General features: G+C 48.7%; 1 protein-coding gene across 1 annotated transcript; it reads left to right on the forward strand.

Annotated features, from left to right (window-relative positions):
- Window positions 1-2,367: 2,367 nt before the first annotated feature.
- On the forward strand, window positions 2,368-3,236 carry LOC308635364 (defensin alpha 4-like; the record flags this gene model as incomplete). Its single annotated transcript, XM_081269716.1, has 2 exons — window positions 2,368-2,539; window positions 3,112-3,236. The coding sequence occupies 2 exons, from the start codon at window positions 2,368-2,370 to the stop codon at window positions 3,234-3,236; spliced, it is 297 nt and encodes a 98-aa protein (XP_081125842.1).
- Between the last annotated feature and the right edge of the window lie 16,124 nt (window positions 3,237-19,360).

Below are 19,360 nucleotides of genomic sequence, written 5' to 3' on the forward strand. Positions count from 1 at the left end.
ACACTTCTCAGAGGAGGACACACAATCAATTAACAAGTACATGAAAAAATGCTCAACATCGCTAGCAGCAGAGAAATGCAAATCAAAACCACCCTAAGATACCATCTCACTCCAGTAAGATTGGCAGCCATTATGAAGTCCAATAACAACAAGTGCTGGCGAGGATGCGGGGAAAAGGGTACACTTGTTCATTGTTGGTGGGACTGCAAATTGGTGCAGCCAATTTGGAAAGCAGTATGGAGATTTCTTGGAAAGCTGGGAATGGAACCACCATTTGACCCAGCTATTCCCCTTCTCGGTCTATTCCCTAAAGACCTAACAAGAGCATGCTACAGGGACACTGCTACATCTATGTTCATAGCAGCACAATTCACGATAGCAAGATTGTGGAACCAACCTAGAAGCCCTTCAATAAATGAATGGATTAAAAAAATGTGGCATTTATACACAATGGAGTATTACTCTGCATTAATAAATGACAAAATCATAGAATTTGGAGGGAAATGGATGGCATTAGAGCAGATTATGCTAAGGGAAGCTAGCCAATCCTTAAAAAACAAATGCCAAATGTCTTCTTTGATATAAGGGGAGTAACCAAGGACAGGGTAGAGACGAAGAGCTTGAGAAGAAGATCAACATTAAACAGGGATGATATGCGGGAGGGAAAGGGAGAGAGAAGGGAAATTGCATGGAATTGGAAGGTGAGCCTCAGGGTTATACACAATTACTTATAAGAGGAAAGGAGGGGTAGGAGAAAAATTATACAAATGGAAGAAATGATTTATAGTAGAGGGGGTGGAGAGAGAGAAGGGGAGGGGAGGGGAGGGGAGGGGGATAGTGGAGAATGGGATAGACAACAGAATACAGAAAGGCAATATGTAAATCAATGGAAATGTAACTGATGGGATACAGCAATCTGTATACGGGGTAAAAATGGGAGTTCATAACCCACGTGAATCAAACTGTGAAATATGGTATATTAAGAACTATGTAATGTTTTGAACGACCAACAATAAAAAAAAGAAAAGAAAAGAAAGATCTAGAGTATTTGGAAAACTTCCTGAGGGGAAGGGAAGTGGAAAGTAAACCACAAAACTCAAGGGCCACAGCCCTGGATCCTCAAGGACACAGACAGCCTGAAGCCTGCTTCAGCCAAGGGGGAGGGTCACGCAGGCCTTGGAAGTGCACCTCCTCATCTCACCCAGACAACAAGGAAAACTGCTAAGAGCCACAGCCAAGTAATAGGATGCATGGCATTTTTGGTTGAAACCTGACGCCAGCAAGCCATTGAGATGATATGATTATGTTAAGACCTGCATTCATATGGATGTTGGACTCCTGCTGTCCACCTTGGCCTGCTACAGGACTCCTGGAGAGTTCCCATTGGTTGGGGAAGTAGAGTACCAGGGAATTCCCGGGGGAACTTCCTCTGGGGTGCCATGGGAATGCCCCATGGGTCAATTGGGATTGTTCCCGGGGGCATTCGGGGCATTGGCGGCATTTTCAAATAATCAAGTCTGTTCCTGCTTGAGTGGCTCCTGATCTTGTGTGTAGCCAGACTCCAGCAGAAAACCACGGCTTGGGAAGGAGGGCACAATACGGCCCAGACCAGGAATCAATGAGATGCTGCCTTGATGTATATACAGTCAGAAAAACAGAGCTGGAGGGTATAAAGTATAAAGGAAATTCACACACTTTTAGCCAGGATAATTAAAAAAATTATTCACATAAATGAATCAGAGACAAAGAAGAAGATACATCATCAGATATATTAGAAATGCAAGATCAATAGCAAATTGCTCTATGAACCCATATGCCAAAGGTTTGGAATATTAAAAGAAATGGATACATTCCAAGGTAGAAAGAGCCTGTCAAGACTGAATCATGAAGAACCAGAAATAGAGGAGACCAGGAGGGAGGAGACTGAACCCCTCATGAACACTCCACCATCAAAGGAGAGCCCAGGTCCTCCTGGCCCCACTCCTGTTGATGCTCCCAAATATTTACACACTGATAACACCTCTGTCCAAACTATGTCGCACTATTGAAGAACAAGGGATTGCCCAGGCGGCTCTCTTCTCAATCCTAGAAGGTAAACCCACAGCAGATGTTCAGCAGGAAACATGGCATCCCCATCACCACCGCCAGCTTCTACCAGGCTCAGACAACACAGAGAGCTCACAACACTATGCAGGGAGCTACCAGGACACAGAACTTCAAAGGGACTCCAGGGCATGCCTGCCACCCCCTCCAAAGTCACCTGCAGCCTGGGCTCTGAGCCTGCTCCTCGCACACCTATAAATGCAGCCGACTCCTCGCTCCACTCACACTCAGGCCCCTGCCTCCTCTCCTCCAGTGACTCCAGCCATGAGGACCCTCGCACTCCTCGCTGCCCTTCTCCTGCTGGCCCTCCAGGCCCAGGCTGAGCCTCTCCCAGAAAACAATGAGGAGGCCCCAGACCAGGAGCAGCCAGGGGAAGAGGACCAGGACATGACCATCTCCTTTGCCGAGACTGAGGCCTCTGGTCTTCAGAGAGCAGGTGAGAGCCCCCACCAGGGCACAGGAATGGAGGATCAGGAAGGCTGAAGGCAGCCTGGGAAATGGGTCCCCAGAGGCCTCTCTCACTTTCAGGACCAACCGAACCTCTCTTAGATTGACTCCCTACTCCAAATTGAAGAAAGAGAGAAAAAGGATGTAAGAGCTTCCTACCTCAAAGAGATTACGTTCCAAATAATACTTCAAAATAATTAGCCTTAAAATGTGGACAAACGTGGATTAGCTCATTGGGGATAAACGTGGGAAAACGTGGTTGTAGAGAAAATGTTCTGCTCTATCACAGGGGATTTAGACACAGGCTTCTGCTCTGAGTATGATCAGAGTCCCTGTGATGAGTGAGGGGCTCACAGAGGCCAAGGCAGGTGAGAATGGGTCTCCTGCCCATGAGTGGCTGACACTGCTGTGTGTTCCTGATCCTAGTCACAGGGCTGGGACCAATGCTGGTGCAGGGCCCCCAACAGGGCTGACCTCACCCCAGCAGGGGCCTTCTCCAGGACTCTTCTCCCAGGAGTCTGACTCACCACTCAATTCCACTTGCTCTCTCTGTGTCCCCAGGTGCACGAGGGATCCTGAAATGCCGCTGTGCATCAGGTGTCTGTGATCGACGTCGAGGAGAAAGCAACCATGGGTCCTGCTTCCAGGGTCCTAGAGTCTACATGTTCTGCTGCCGCCGAATATAATGCCCAGAGAAAAACTTGGTCACCCTTCCTTTGACACTTACAAGGAAACTGTCAGCACCCCTCAGCCCAATCTAATTGTCCTCAATTTTCTCCATCTCAAATAAACTGCTCAGAGCAAGTTCTCTGTGTCTGTGCCTCTTTGATGATTGCCATGGTCTCAGGCTGGACTCTGCAGCTCAGGAACAAGAATCTGAAACACGTTCTTCTAAACAAAAGCCTGGCTCCCAGCACTAGGAGGTCAGGGAGGAACACAGGGTCACACAGCAGTGAGGAGAAGCCTCAGCTGGTGCTCACCTCTCCCTCCTCCCTGCCCCTCAGCTCTGCCTCCACTCAGACTGGGGGCACAGTGACCACCTTGCCCACATCCCGTGTGCTGCTCAGTCAGAGCCAGAGTTCCTGTCAGGAAGGCCACCCTCCTCCTGGCCAAAGCCCCAGAGAGGATGCATGGGTCCAGCTGAACAGTGGTCTCTGAGGCCAGTGGGTTGCATCAGCTCCATCAGAACCTCATGAGAGTGGGACGGGTCATACCAAAGATGCCATTGGCACAACAGAAAGCAGAGGACCCCAAATATCCCATGCATGCCACCACTTTTAAGTAGATTTCTCTAGAAAGTCCTGGGTTCTAGCTGTACTCAGTGGGACTTCACAAACCAGTTCACCAGGACAGCTCCTAGCTGCACCCTGCAGCTCACACTCTCTTAGTCACATCAAATCTGCTGAGATCCAGACTCTGCCTGTAACTCACAGCTCAGGACATGTGAAAGCAAAAGTGCAGACACAAAGCCATTCTCCAAGTCACTAGAAGTCCCCATGGAAGCTGCAGGCATCTGGGCTCTGAGGCCCAAACATCCTGCACGTTGGAGTCAGGCAGGAAAAGGGTGTGAGGAAAGCCAGACAGCCACAGCACCCTGTCAGAGCAGCAGAGTCTGGACCGGGGCCACCGCTCCCCTGCTGCTGTCTGTACAGTCTGTCCACCCCACGTCACACCCTGCTGGCTTTGCCCTGTCCTGAGCAGGACTGCCTTCCAAGAGGTCATGCAGGCTCATACCACATTCCCGTCTCTGAAGGGCCAGTCAGTGACCTTGAGGAGGCAGGATGTGACTCTTCCATGTCTCTAACCTCGGTCCCTCCTACAGTCACCCAGGCATCCTGGACACCTTCCACCATGTGTCTCAAATGTCCATCAGGACGTGACCACAATCACTTTGTGAGGCCTCCACAGTCACACCCCAATGCCTTTTGTCCCCTTTCTTTGACACCTACAAGGAAACTGTTGGCACCCTTCACCCCAATCCAATCCCCCTCAGGATCCAGAGCACGTGTTTGGAAAGAGAATTGGGCAGGTCAAGCCACGATTATCCTCACTGGTCTGGTCACTCGCAGAATTTCCCAGAAAGTTGTACAGAGTCAAAGAGATGACAGATAGCAGAGAGAAGGACAGCATTTCCAGTTGACTCAGGGCCGATCTTCAGTAAAACCATGAGCTGGGCCGAGACATTAGAGTGACTACTAACCCACAGCAATGCCCAGCCCCCAGAGATGGCGCAGAGTGCTCCCCTGTTCACTCCATCTGACTCTGAAGAGGGGCTGACATTAGGGCCAAGGTCTGCTCCTCTGAGGAGACCAGCACCGTGTCCTGGCCCCTAATGCCACCCTTCACACTGGCCCCTCGGCACTGAAGACAGGAGGGACAGAGACAATCCTCAGTCCTCACACACAAGGAACCAGCTCTCACCCCTGTGCACATGGGAAGAGCCAGATCTGGGCTCAGGCTGTGGACACCTGTAAGTACCACTGCCCTGACAGATTCACTCAAGCTCATGGCCTGAGTCAGTCAGGACAGCACCCAAAGCTCCAGAGATCAGGTCCTCAGGCCTGAGGGTCCTCCTAGGGGTGCTCGCCTCTCAAGGGTGTTCAGGAGCCTCCTGAATTATGGAAGGGAAAATATGTATTCCCAGGTTTGTCCGTCAACCTTGATAACAGTGTGTGGGAAACAGGCCTTCAACATACGCTGGTCATCTGTGTTTCCAGAGTTCGCTCAGGGAGACGAGAGAGGAAAGGGACCCACAGCAAGCTCCCACGGGGCCTCCAAAGCTGTTGACCTCCCCTGGACTAATGCTCTCCTCAACCTCATGGACCATCTAATTGCTTGGTGCCTGTGATGACCTATGAGCTGAGATTCTAACACGATAATCCTCAAAATCCCAAGTCCTCTGCAAGTGATGGAATCAGGGTCACTCCACACGTCTCAGGCTGGTAATAAAAGACCACACAAATACCAAAGTACCTAGTTCTCAATTGTGGAATTTGGGGACTGCTCTGCTGACAAGGGTCAGCACCCACCCTGGATAGCACCGAAAAAAGGGCAAGAAGAGCAAGAGAGGGAGCGCACCCCAAACCTCTGTATTTATTAGGGAAAAGACCTTCAATAGAAGAATATTCCACCCAAGTAAGGCAAGGGACTGTGTTTCAAGGAACAGGGAAGCAGCCCAATTCCATTGGGTAACACCAAGCCCAGAGCGAGGCACTTCCTTGCTGAGCAAAGTTAAGGCCCACTGGCTTGGCTCAGCGTGCAAGTCCAATTCAATACCCCCTGACTCCAGGCTGAGGGGGTGAGCCTAGCTCCTATGCAGGGGGCCCTGATAGCTCCCTGTTTCCTTCTGTGTGAACATTTACCAGTAGCCCCTAGGACAGCTCTGTGGTATAACCTACTCCACATGGAAGAGACTGGGGGTCATGGAGTGTCCATGGTTGACCACGTAATTCCACATTTTCCTTTTTTGAAGGGTGATAAAGCATGGACAGATAAATTATAAAAGGAAAACTAAAATGTGAGTACAAGTAGAAAGTTTAGTTAGAAAACCAGAGAGGAGTTAATATCCCTTCATACTCCAAATTCAAATACAAGTGAAATAAGAGCCTTTGTGAATTAAGGCACAACCCTAGAGTATTAAGGCATTTCTTTGGAAAATGGCCAGGATGTGCAGAATTCCTTGCCTCTGCTGGATCCAGGCACTGGGGTTTGAGAGAAAGCTTTTGAGTCCATTCCTTTTGAAGACTTTGGAAAAACAACCCCTGTCCTCCGTCACTCTGGCCACACACCAGGTGTCCTCCAGCTCACAGCAGGGCCATTAAGACACACCTGCTGACCCCACAGAAGCTCTGCTTCACGGCCTGGGAAAGGACCAGCACTGGGGACTTCTGCTGTGTTCCCGGCGCTGCAAATGCCTCTGACACCAGGACCAGCCTGGGCGCCCCTGCTCCGCATCCTGGGGAAGGGTACTGCCCTCACACGCCCACCTGCAGACAGCAAGGACACCACTCTGTCCTCGTCCCCTCATTCCAGGACGCTCCCTCCCTCTGTGTCCTGTGCTCAGGCTCCCCATGGTCACACTCATCTTCTCATCTCTGGGTCACTCAGACCAGGACTCCAGCACACTCCTCTGCCCCACCCATCTCGCTCTCAGGGGCTGTTCCCAGGCACCCTGCCGGGGCCAGCACTGGCCTCTGCTCCCTGTGCTCTCCCTGTGCCCATGTGAGTGTCCGAGTCTGTGCTTGGCTTCTCCCCCCGGAACCTGCTCCAGGCTCCTTCGCTTGTCCCCTCACCAGGTGAGCAGGATTCCTTATGCATTCTCTCTCCTGTCCCAGGTCAAGGCAAATGCCACCCACAGCTCCCTTACACTGGTCTCACAGTGACTTCACACTGAGGAAAGTCCCCCAAACACGTAAATGTCATCTATGCATAAAGTTCTCAGACTTCTATCCAAATCTCCAAAACCTTCACTTTTATTTCCTGGATCCAGAGGAGAACAAAAAAAAAAATTAGAAATATATATATATATATATATATATATATATATATATATATATAGCTTTAATCAGTCATAATTAGATGCATTTTGTTCCATTCTACACAATTCATATCTCTTCTTTTACACGATGCAGAGGCGTACCATATATGCATTCATACATGTACCTAGGGCCATCATATCCATCTCTTTCCACTATTTTCCCTGCCCCCATGCTAAAACCCTCCTCGACCTCCCATTTGCCCAATCTAAGGACCTCCATTATCCACTGTCCCCCATTATGGATCATCATCCACTTATCAGAGACTACATGTGGCCTTTGATCTTGGGATTGACTTCCTTAGATTATCATGATATTCTCCAACTCCATCCATTTACCTGCACGTGCCATAATTTTGTTGTCTTTTAATGCTGAGAATAACATTATGACACTATATATTCGTAAATCTAGAAAAAGTCTAAAAATATGTGTATGTGTTCCTGTCACTTGTTCTGCTCAATGGTCACTCAGCTACATCAATCTGGGGGAGGGGGTAGAGACGCAGTATCACATCAACAGGGAGTCAACTTTCAACAAGCTCAGTCCATGTTCAGCAAGCTCTAGCTCATTTGTTTTTGAAATGCATACAGCTGTTAAAGGGTTCAGGTAGGGCATGCCTGCCAATCACACATAGGCACTTTAACATCTAGAAGCCAATCATCTTATGCCTAATGTAACCACACTAGGAGGAAGCACTAAATGTTCCTGTTGTGATGGAAGGCAGTCTGGAAGGGTCTCTGTGCCTAAGGGAAGGGGGCTTTATGAGTTGGAGATCACATGCCCTGAAGTACTTGACTCTCAGTTTCCTGAACTGGTAGTCTGGTAGCTTGGCATACTGACCACAGCTGAGCAAGTGGTTTCACAGACGGCTCCCTAGAGCAGAGCACTCCATCCTGCAGGTGTTCCTGCCAGGCCTGTACAAGCGTGGGTTTTCCTAGCACTCTGAGCTACTTGAAGCTACTAGCTGTGAATCGAAAGTTATTGCAACAAATACGGGCCCCATTTTTTGAAATAAGTAATGGGAAAGACATTGAAAATCCAATGATTACAATTAACTGTAACAATATCCAAAGCAATTAAGACTCTCTTGGGAAAGAAATACATAAAATTTTGGCTTTGTCCTTAGCTGTTTGAATAACAGATTTTACAAATGCTTTGAAACTAATGAAAGATGATAATAACAAATCCAAATATTTCCTTTTATTTTCTTGACTTTTAAGCTCTTTTGTTGATATAATCCCACATCATCCCATTCACACACTCAAATGCTGAATGTAGAGGTCTGATTGTGTTCACAGACACATGCAGCAGCATTCACAGCCAAAATCAGAACATTCATCACTCACAAACAGGACAGGAACTCTCACCTCCGCCCTCTGACCCCATCTCATACTCAAGCACATGCTGAGCTACATTCTGTCCTCAGAGATCTGCCTGTTGTGAATGCTCCATAGGAATAGGATAATATACTACAATGTGTTTCAAAGTTCAGAGTGTTTGTACACAGCCACAGTGAACTGGTTCTCAGTGTCCAGTCTCATTGTGTCATGAAAAGGTGCTACATAAGCAAACTTGCAGACATAAGGAAAAAGAAAAACACACAGATTTTAAAAAAAAATGAACACCTGTCACTACTGAAAAATACAAGACCATAAAGGGAAAAAAGAAAAGAAAATACATAAAGAGTCTGCAACACCCTCAAAAAGCTCTTACCAACTGTCAGAATTAGGTTCTTCACCATCAATAAAAACCACAAATATAAATGGATCAAATCCATCAATGAAAGACACAGAGGAGATGAATGCATTCTGTTTCCTTTAGGAGGTGACTGTGGGACACCAAGGAGAGTCTCACCTCACATGCAAAGACACACCCAGGGTGAAAGGTACTGCTGGGGAGGAGGATCCAGGTACATGGAAACCAAGACAGACAAGAAGCAACTGCCTTCTACCAGAGAAAAGTGTCTCTAAAGCAAAACCCAGAGAGGAGGAAGGACTGACCTTGAGAAGTGACCTATAGCAAGGAGCAACAACTACACATGGGCCCCCTGCACCACAGAACCCAGGAACATGAGTAAGACCTCAGTGGCCAAAGTCAGAGGGATTCCCAGGGAACACAGCAGAGGCTCCAAAACCCCACTTTCAGAAATGCACAAAACACCAGGGTGCAAGAGGAACAAGGAAACGACGCATTTAAGCCACTCTGTAGACCAAGGAGCCTTAAGTGACATGGAGAGGATACTGCAACCCTTGGTCCAGAGCACTTTCTCCTGAGAAGCACAAGGAAAGTGCCCACTACGTCTTCATCAGTCCACAAGGCCAGGGGGGAAGACCCGAAAGCAGATGAAGTGTCTCTTCAGAGCACAATGAAACAAATCCACATCCCAACAGAAAACTGGAAACCTCAGGAACTGAACCAGGCACCCACATGGAATGAGTCAACATGACCTTGAAGAGCCTGTGGGTCATGGAAAGATCTAGAGTAATTGGAAAACTTCCTGAGAGAAAGGGAAGTGGAAAGTAAACCACAAAACTCAGGGGCCACAGCCCTGGATCCACAAGGACACAGACCCCATGAAGCCTGCTTCAGCCAAGGGGGAGGTTCAAGCAGGCCTTGGAAGTCCACCTCCTCTTCTCACCCAGACTCCAAGGAAAACCAGGGCTGGGGAAGGAGGGCACAATAAGGCCCAGACCAGAAATCAGTGAGGTTCTGCCTTGATGTATATACAGTCAGAAAAACAGAGCTGGAGTTTCAGAAAGGAAATTCACACACTTTTAGCCAGGATAACTAAAAAAAATTATTATACAAATAAATAAATCAGAGACAAAGAAGAAGATACATCATCAGATATATTAGAAATGCAAGATCAATAGCAAATTGCTCTATGAACCCATATGCCAAAGGTTTGGAATATTACAAGAAATGGATACATTCCAAGGTAGAAAGAGCCTGTCAAGACTGAATCATGAAGAAATAGAAATAGAGGAGACCAGGAGGGAGGAGACTGAACCCCTAATGAACACCCCACCATCAAAGGAGAGCCCAGGTCCTCCTGGCCCCACTCCTATTGATGCTCCCAAATATTTACACACTGATAACACCTCTGTCCAAACTATGTTGCACTATTGAAGAACAAGGGATTGCCCAGGCGGCTCTCTTTTCAATCCTAGAAGGTAAACCCACAGCAGATGTTCAGCAGGAAACATGGCATCCCCATCACCACCGCCAGCTTCTACCAGGCTCAGACAACACAGAGAGCTCACAACATGAGGCAGGAAGCTACCAGGACACAGAACTTCAAAGGGACTCCAGGGCATGCCTGCCACCCCCTCCAAAGTCACCTGCAGCCTAGGCTCTGAGCCTGCTCCTCGCACACCTATAAATGCAGCCGACTCCTCGCTCCACTCACACTCAGGCCCCTGCCTCCTCTCCTCCAGTGACTCCAGCCATGAGGACCCTCGCACTCCTCGCTGCCCTTCTCCTGCTGGCCCTCCAGGCCCAGGCTGAGCCTCTCCCAGAAAACAATGAGGAGGCCCCAGACCAGGAGCAGCCAGGGGAAGAGGACCAGGACATGACCATCTCCTTTGCCGAGACTGAGGCCCCTGGTCTGCAGAGAGCAGGTGAGAGCCCCCACCAGGGCACAGGAATGGAGGATCAGGAAGGCTGAAGGCAGCCTGGGAAATGGGTCCCCAGAGGTCTCTCTCACTTTCAGGACCAACCGAACCTCTCTTAGACTGACTCCCTACTCCAAATTGAAGAAAGAAAATGAGTGTAAGAGCTTCCTACCTCAAAGACATTACATTCCAAATAATACTTCAAAATAATTGGCCTTAAAATGTGGACAAACGTGGATTAGCTCATTTGGGATAAACACGGGAAAACGTGGTTGTAGAGAAATGTTCTGCTCTATCACAGGGGATTTAGACACAGGCTTCTGCTCTGAGTGTGATCAGAGTCCCTGTGATGAGTGAGGGGCTCACAGAGGCCAAGGCAGGTGAGAATGGGTCTCCTGCCCATGAGTGGCTGACACTGCTGTGTGTTCCTGATCCTAGTCACAGGGCTGGGACCAATGCTGGTGCAGGGCCCCCAACAGGGCTGACCTCACCCCAGCAGGGGCCTTCTCCAGGACTCTTCACCCAGGAGTCTGATCACCACTCAATTCCACTTGCTCTCTCTGTGTCCCCAGGTGCACGAGGGATCCTGAAATGCCGCTGTGCATCAATTGGCTGTATTCCAATTCTAGAACGCAACCATGGGTCCTGCTTCCAGGGTCGTAAAGTCTACACATTCTGTTGCCGCCGAGTAAAATGACCACAGAAAAACTTGGTCACCCCTTCCTTTGACACCTACAAGGAAACTGTCAGCTCCTTCACCCCAATATAATTGTCCTCAATTTTCTCCATCTCAAATAAACTCCTCAGAGCAAGTTCTCTGTGTCTGTGCCTCTTTCATGATTGTCACGTGTCTCAGGTTGGACTCTGCAGCTCAGGAACAAGAATCTGAAATACCAAAATCATGCTGTTTTTTTCAACCAATAGAATAAAGGACAACAAAAAGTAACTAACATGTAATATGGAAAAATGTCCTCTGCTGCCTCCTAATTCTCTAGAGTATCTTCAGAAACACTGTCCTCTGCTCAGGTTTTGAAGGACACCTGTGTCCTTCTTCTCTGTGATGGTGCTAAGGTTCAACCAGGGACATTGCTGGTGGCTGTCCCCACCCCTGCTGCAAAGCCAGGTCACAGAGAAAGTTCTCAGGTCCAAGGCCTCACGATGGGGAAGGACGGGGACAGTCACACCAGGAAATCAACTTGGCCTCTCATTCCCTTGGCTCACAGACGCACAAACATCCATGCTGCCCCTGACAAACACCTCCCAGCTGCCACCCCCTTGACCTGCCCCATTTGCTCAACCTTGAAGGACAAGCTCAGGCTTTCTGTCTTCCCCTAACGTGTCCTGTGCTCCTGGGACATCTTCTTTTCTATTGCCTTTGAACTACAAGTTCCCACAATTAACATTACTAGAACTTTCTAGAAACCATCCCAGTGTGATTCTGAGCTAGATGACTCCAATCCCTAAAGTCAATCCCTCCCTGGTGGGTTTAGGTCAGAAGCTGCCAGTTCCAGAGCTGTTCACGCCTCGGGCTCCACCTCCACCTCCAGGTCATAACATTTACCCATGAGTAAAATGAGACCAGGCACACTTTGCTGACCTGGTTCAAGCTATAAGTACCCACAAGCTTATGGAGAGCATGACCTTCCCCAAAGTATCCCAGGTAACCAACAACAGCCTGCTACCTCTCCATGCTGAGGGGATTGGAGGGCTGGAGCTACTGAAGTTGAGCTCAGAGGCTCTGGGTGATCAGAGACCCCCAGCCGCTCTAGGACTCAAGACTCTTCAATGGAATCCACATATTTCATTGGTTCAGCTACCCTGGATCTAGTGGTGCAATGTGGGCATTTGGCCCTCAGTGATCAGAATTGATGCCAAAAGCCTGGGGACTTCCTCCTCCCCCCACACACACCTTGGGGAAACAGACTTGAGTCTTGAGGGCTCCCGTGCCACCTGCTGCCCATGATGTATTACTGCAGCACAACCTGCCCAATGTCCTCAAGGGACAGGGACCCCCTGCCTTGGCAGGCAGTGTAGGCATGGGCTCATTCTCAGGACTCTGGGTGTTGAGTGTGGAAACACTGAGGCTGTGAAGGGGAAGGACATGGAGACAGCCCTGGCCCAGCAGATCCTTCCAGAGCATTCTCACAGGGGCTGGCCATGGCTGAGCTTCCATGGGGCAGTGGGTAGGGCAAGACAGAGGGCCAGAGATCAGGTCCTCATGCCTGAGGGCACTTGCCGCAGTCTGGTTGGGCACAATTCAGGAGCCACTTGTCAAAAGAAACGAACTTTATTTTTAGAAGACAGACACACCGCACCACACAGCTCTTCAGGAAAACCCTCAGAGCCCAACTGTCACCACCGCCTTCCCACAAGCCTCTCCACCTCCCCCACTCCTCCTGTCTTGAGGCCGATTGGCTGGGTTGCGAGAGCGGAGCCAAAAAATGTCCCCCAATGAGCAGCTCTGTGGTCTGAAGGGGCGGGGAAACAGCCCAATGAGCATCACCGCAGAGGAACCAATCAGTTGGCAGCTAGAAGTTTGCTGGGGCCGCTGTGAACCAATCATCAGCCGGCAACTGGAAGTTTGCTGGCAGCTGGAAGTTTGCTGGGGCCCCTTCGGCTGTGGCTCTCAACAGGTGCTCCCCTGGAGAGGGTGTTCAGGACCCTTTTGAATTATGAAAGGAAAGATGTATTCCCAGGTTTGTCCATCAACCTTGATAACAGTGTGTGGGAAACAGGCCTTCAACATACGCTGGTCATCTGCGTTTCCAGAGTTCGCTCAGGTAGACGAGACAGGAAAGGGACCCACAGCAAGCTCCCACGGGGCCTCCAAAGCTGTTGACCTCCCCTGGACTAATGCTCTCCTCAACCTCAAGGACCATCTAATTGCTTGGTGCCTGTATGATTCATGAGCTGAGATCTTAGTCTGGTAAACCTCCCTGTTCCCTTCTGTGTAACCATTTACCAGTGGTTATGTGGATGGCTCTGGGTATAATCTACTCCACATGGAAGAGTCTGGGGGCTATTTAATGTCCATGAGAGACCACGTAATTCTACATTTTCTTTTAGGTGATGATTGGTAAACTTTTGGAAGCATGTGGCCCTTTAGGATGGGTCAGGGTACCTAAGGTAGGGTATCTGTGACCAGGTGGTGGTTGGTAATCATCTTCCTCTTGAGCCAGGTGATAAGCATGGACAGATGAAATTTTAAAGGGAAAATTCAAATTTGGCAGAGCAGGAGAAATTTTCATTAACTACCCATAGCGTAAAGACCACTTCATACTCCACGGTACTGCAACATTCAGAAACATGTGAAACAAGAGCCTTGTAAACTAATGGAAGTCCCTGGAGTAGAAAGAGGTTTCTTTGGAAAATGGACAAGGGTGTCCAGAATTCCTCCCATCTGCATGGATCCAGGCAGTGGGGTTTGAGAGAAATCTTTTGAGTCCATTGCTTTTGAAGACCTGGGAGATGGAGCCCCGGTCCTCAGTCATTCTGGCCCATGTCTCAGGTGTCCTCCAGCTCAGAGCAGAGTTGCTGGGATCTCTCCACAGAAGGTCTGCTTCCGTGTGTCTGGGAAAGAACCCAGCCCTGCTCTGCATCCTGGGAAATGCCACTGTTCTCACACACCCACCTGGAGACAGCAAGGACACCACTCTGTCCTCGTCCCCTCAATTCCAGGACGCTCCCTCCCTCTGTGTCCTGTGCTCAGGCTCCCCATGGTCACACTCATCTTCTCATCTCTGGGTCACTCAGACCAGGACTCCAGCACACTCCTCTGCCCCACCCATCTCGCTCTCAGGCGCTGCTCCCAGGCACCCTGCCAGGGCCAGCACTGGCCTCTGCTCCCTGTGCTCTCCCTGTGCCCATGTGAGTGTCCGAGTCTGTGTTTGGCTTCTCCCCCCGGAACCTGCTCCAGGCTCCTTCGCTTGTCCCCTCACCAGGTGAGCAGGATTCCTTATGCATTCTCTCTCCTGTCCCAGGGCCAAGGGCAAATGTCAAGCCCACAGCTCCCTTACACTGACTGCTCTCACAGTGACTTCACCCTGAGAAAAATCCCTAAAAGAGAGAAATCCCATCTAAGCACAATTGAGCTCTCTAACTTATCTCCAAAACCCTTACTTTCCAGTCCCATCCCCAGAAGAGAACAGAACAACATTGTATATTCTCATGTTTAGAAAAACCCTGGGAAAAAAAAAAAAAAAGGTGTGCTCTTGCTTTTCAAAATGAAAAATGGGAAAGGCATTTAGAAGTTAATAATTATACTCAATTCTGACAATAAATACAGAAATTATAATAGTGTTGTATAACATGCACTGCCGCCCTTCCCAAAATCATGCTCATCTTTCACCCAGTAGAATAAGGACTGTGGGAAGCCCTCGGTGAACTACTGAGGATCTTCTCTCTGCATGGAATCCAGGGAGATTTATTTTTGACATTGGGAACTATCTGTGGCTCTCCCAGGGCAATAGATTATCTTGTACACGTGACCTTTATCTCTGCCCAGCTAGGAAGATCCCTCAGAGTAGCTCCGGAAATGGGCGTAACTTATTTGGCAGTGGACAGCCCACCTTTAACCTTTTTTGGTGAAGAACATTCTATGGAAGTACTTTGATGTTTCCCAATATAAGTAAAGCAGGCTCAGGCTCCATTTTGACCGAGTCTAGAAGCTCAAACCATCTGCTCATCATTCCCATCCTGCCTCCAGTTTTTAAAGTACTTTCTGTGTCCTCTGGTTTTTTCCTCATTCTATTTTTCCTAGCTTTTATTTCTCAGCCAGCCCATTCCTCCCAGGGGAAACCCATTTCCACAGCCCACCCAGGACACAGGCAAGAAAAGACCAAGTAAACAGAACTAGTGTGTGACGCAGACAAATGTCTGCCTCCCTGGCCTCCGGAGTATCTTCAGAAACTTTATCCTCTGTTTAGGTACTTGAGGGCACCTATGTCCTTCTTCTGTAGATGGTGCGAATTTTCAACCAAGGAGTGCTGAGACATTGCTGGTGGCTCTCCCTCCACCCCTGCTGCAAAGCCAGGTGACAGAGACAGCTCTCAGACACAAGGGCACCTTGATGGGGAAGGAAGGGGAAATTCACACCAAGAAATCAATTTGGCCTCTCCTTCCCTTGGCTCACAGAGGCACAGACACCCATCCTACCCCTGACAAACAGCTCCCAGCTGCCTCCCCCTTGACCTGGCCCCATTCTCTCAACCTTGAAGGACAAGCTCAGGCTTTCTGTCTTCTCTTAACATGTCCTGTGCTCCTGGGACATCTTCATGTCTATTGCTTTTCAATAAGAAAATGCCACAATTAATATTACTAGAAAATTCGGGAAACCACCCTATTGTGGTTCTACACTAGATGACTCCACTTCCCAAAGTTATTCCCTCACTGGTGGGTTTAGATCAGAAGCACTGAGTTCCTGAGCTGTTCACAACTCGGCTCCATCTCCACCTTCAGGTCATTACACGTGCTCACGAGGAAAATCAGACCAGGCACACTTTGCTGACCTATTTCAGGATTCAAGTACTCACATGCTTAGGAAGGGCCTGACCTTCCCCAAAGTGTCACAAGCAACCAACAACAGCCTGCCATCCTGAAGGGATTGGAGGACTGGAGCTTTGGTAGGTGAGCTCAGAGCCCCATGGTGCTCATAGTCCTCCAGAGCTCTTGGACTCAAGCCTCTTCCATCAACTTTTTTAAATTGATTCAGCTACCTTGGGACTAGTGGTGCAGTGTGGGCACCTGGCTGTCAGTCACCAGAACTGACGCCCAAAACCGCTCCCCTCTGCAGACCTTGGGGAAACAGACTTGAGTCTTGAGGTGTCAGTGCCACCTGCTGCCCATGATGTGCTACTGCAGTGACATGTGCCCAATTTCTTGAAGGGGCAGCTCCCACCTGCCTGGGAATTCAGCGTGGGCACTCACACTCTCAGGTCGCCGGATGCTTCATGTGGAAACACTGAAGCGACACAGGAGAAGAACATGGAGACAGTCCTTGGCCCAGCAGATTGCACTCTCACAGGGGCTGCGCTGTTGCTGAGCTTAGTTGGGGCAATGCAGGTGGGGTGAACAGAGAAAGAGAAGGGTCAGAGATAAGGTCTTCATGCCTGAAAGTCCTGCTAGGGGTGCTCACTTCTAAAGGGTATGCAGGAGCCTTCTGAATTATAAAAAGAAAAATACTGTCTGGGGTTGGGGATGTGGCTCAAGCCGTAACGCCCTCGCCTGGCATGTGCGGGGCGCTGGGTTTGATCCTCAGCACCACATAAAAAATAAAATAAGATGTTGTGTCCACTGAAAACTAAAAAAAATAAATATTAAAGAATTCTCTCTCTCTTTAAAATAATAATAATGATGATGATGATGATGATGATGATGATGATGATGATGATGTTTGTTCCATGTTTGTAATTAATCACTGAAATCAGGATCTCAAGAACCAGATCCTTCCAAACATGGCTGGGACTTCAGGTTTCAGTGTAGATATGTCATAGCATTAGAGAGGAGAGGAGGCAGGCAGAACCCACAGAAAACTCCCACGTGTCACCAAAGCCTTCTGATGCTTCACTGGGCTAACAGTCTCCTGAACCACGTGGACCATCTCTTTGCTTGGTGCCTGTGAGGCCTCATGAGCTAAGATCCTCATCTGATAAGCCTCCCTGTTCCCTTCTGTGTAAAAGCCAAGAGCCCTGCCGATGGCCCTGTGGTATAATGTATTCCACTTGGAACAGATGAGAGGCCATTTAATATCCTGACTGACCACTTAATTCCACATTTTCCTTTGGATGAAACTAATGAACATTTGGAAGCATGTGGCCCTCTAGGATGGGTCAGGGCACCTGAGTCCAGGTGGTGGTTGGGCATCATCTTCCCCTTGAGCCGTGGTGATAAACCATGGACACCTAAAATTTTAAAAGGAAAATTCAAACTTAAGGAGGGAGGAGAAATATTAACTAGAAACCCAGAGTGGAGTTAAAGACCACTTTATACCCCACAACTCAGTGTCAAATTCAGAAACATGTGAAACCAGTGTCTTTGTGCACCAACAGATCACCCTATAGGATAAAGAATGTCTTGGGAGAATGGCCAGGATGTGCAGAATTCATTCATCTGCATGGATCCAGGCAATGCATATGAGAGAAAGCTTTTGAGTCCATTGCTTTGAAGACCTGGGAGATGGAGCCCCTGTCCTCCGTCACTCTGGCCACACACCAGGTGTCCTCCAGCTCACAGCAGGGCCATTAAGACACACCTGCTGACCCCACAGAAGCTCTGCTTCACGGCCTGGAAAGGACCAGCACTGGGGACTTCTGCTGTGTTCCCGGCGCTGCAAATGCCTCTGACACCAGGACCAGCCTGGGCGCCCCCTGCTCCGCATCCTGGGGGAGGGCACTGCCCTCACCCGCCCACCTGCAGACAGCAAGGACACCACTCTGTCCTCGTCCCCTATTCCAGGACGCTCCCTCCCTCTGTGTCCTGTGCTCAGGCTCCCCATGGTCACACTCATCTTCTCATCTCTGGGTCACTCCTAGACTCCAGCACACTCCTCTGCCCCACCCATCTCGCTCTCAGGGGCTGCTCCCAGGCACCCTGCCAGGGCCAGCACTGGCCTCTGCTCCCTGTGCTCTCCCTGTGCCCATGTGAGTGTCCGAGTCTGTGCTTGGCTTCTCCCCCCCGGAACCTGCTCCAGGCTCCTTCGCTTGTCCCCTCACCAGGTGAGCAGGATTCCTTATGCATTCTCTCTCCTGTCCCGAGTCAAGGCAAATGCCACCCACAGCTCCCTTACACTGTTCTCACAGTGACCTTCATTGCTGAGAGAATTCTCCAAAACAGGTAAATCCCACGTGAGTTTCTGCCTTGCCTAGAAATCTCCAGAATCCTTACTTTGCTTTCCTGGCCTCATAGAAGAACAAAATGAATGTGCCCTTGATTAATCTCAATTCTAGAAAAAGTTTTTCAAAAAGTGGAGTTTCACATTTTTTAAATGTGAAATGAGGGAGATATTTTATCATTAATGATTATATTTAAATGTAATAATATACACAAAAATGATAACATCACACAGTATATATTTAGGATTTTATTGCTTTCCTTAAAAAAGTCATTTTGAGCAAGATATAAATAATTTGAAGTCAAAGAAAGAGTAAAACTACATCCAAATATTGAGTAAATAAGATTTTTTCAAAAAATAATTTAGAAAAGGAAAAATGAAAAAAAATAACTTAGGACAATTCCTGTCAAAATCCTCCATTCAAGGTCAACTATTAACAACAGCAAGCACTTTGCAATTTAGCTCAGTTCTCATACTGTCTCAAATCATTCATGTCAAATTTGGCCCCAAACCAAGAAGGTACTACGTATGTAGGAAAGAAATTCACTTGGCATTTTTTCCTTAATTTTGGTTAAATCCGTTATATTTTTTGCCTTTCTATTTTGTTGATTTTTAAGTCACTTTCTTGACCTAAAACCCACATCCAGCTGGTCACACACCCATCATCCTGGGGCTCAGGAGGCTGAGGCAGGAGGATCACAAGTTTAGGGCCTGTGTCAGTAACTTAGTGAGGCCCTAAGCCACTCATCGAGACCCTGTCTCTAAATAAAATTAAAAAGGGCTGGGGATGTGGCTCTGTGGTTAAGCTCCCCTTGGCTCAATCCCTGGTATAA

Source organism: Spermophilus citellus, assembly GCF_964194105.1.
Source record: "Spermophilus citellus genome assembly, chromosome: 16".
In the NCBI taxonomy this organism is placed as follows: Eukaryota; Metazoa; Chordata; class Mammalia; order Rodentia; family Sciuridae; genus Spermophilus; species Spermophilus citellus.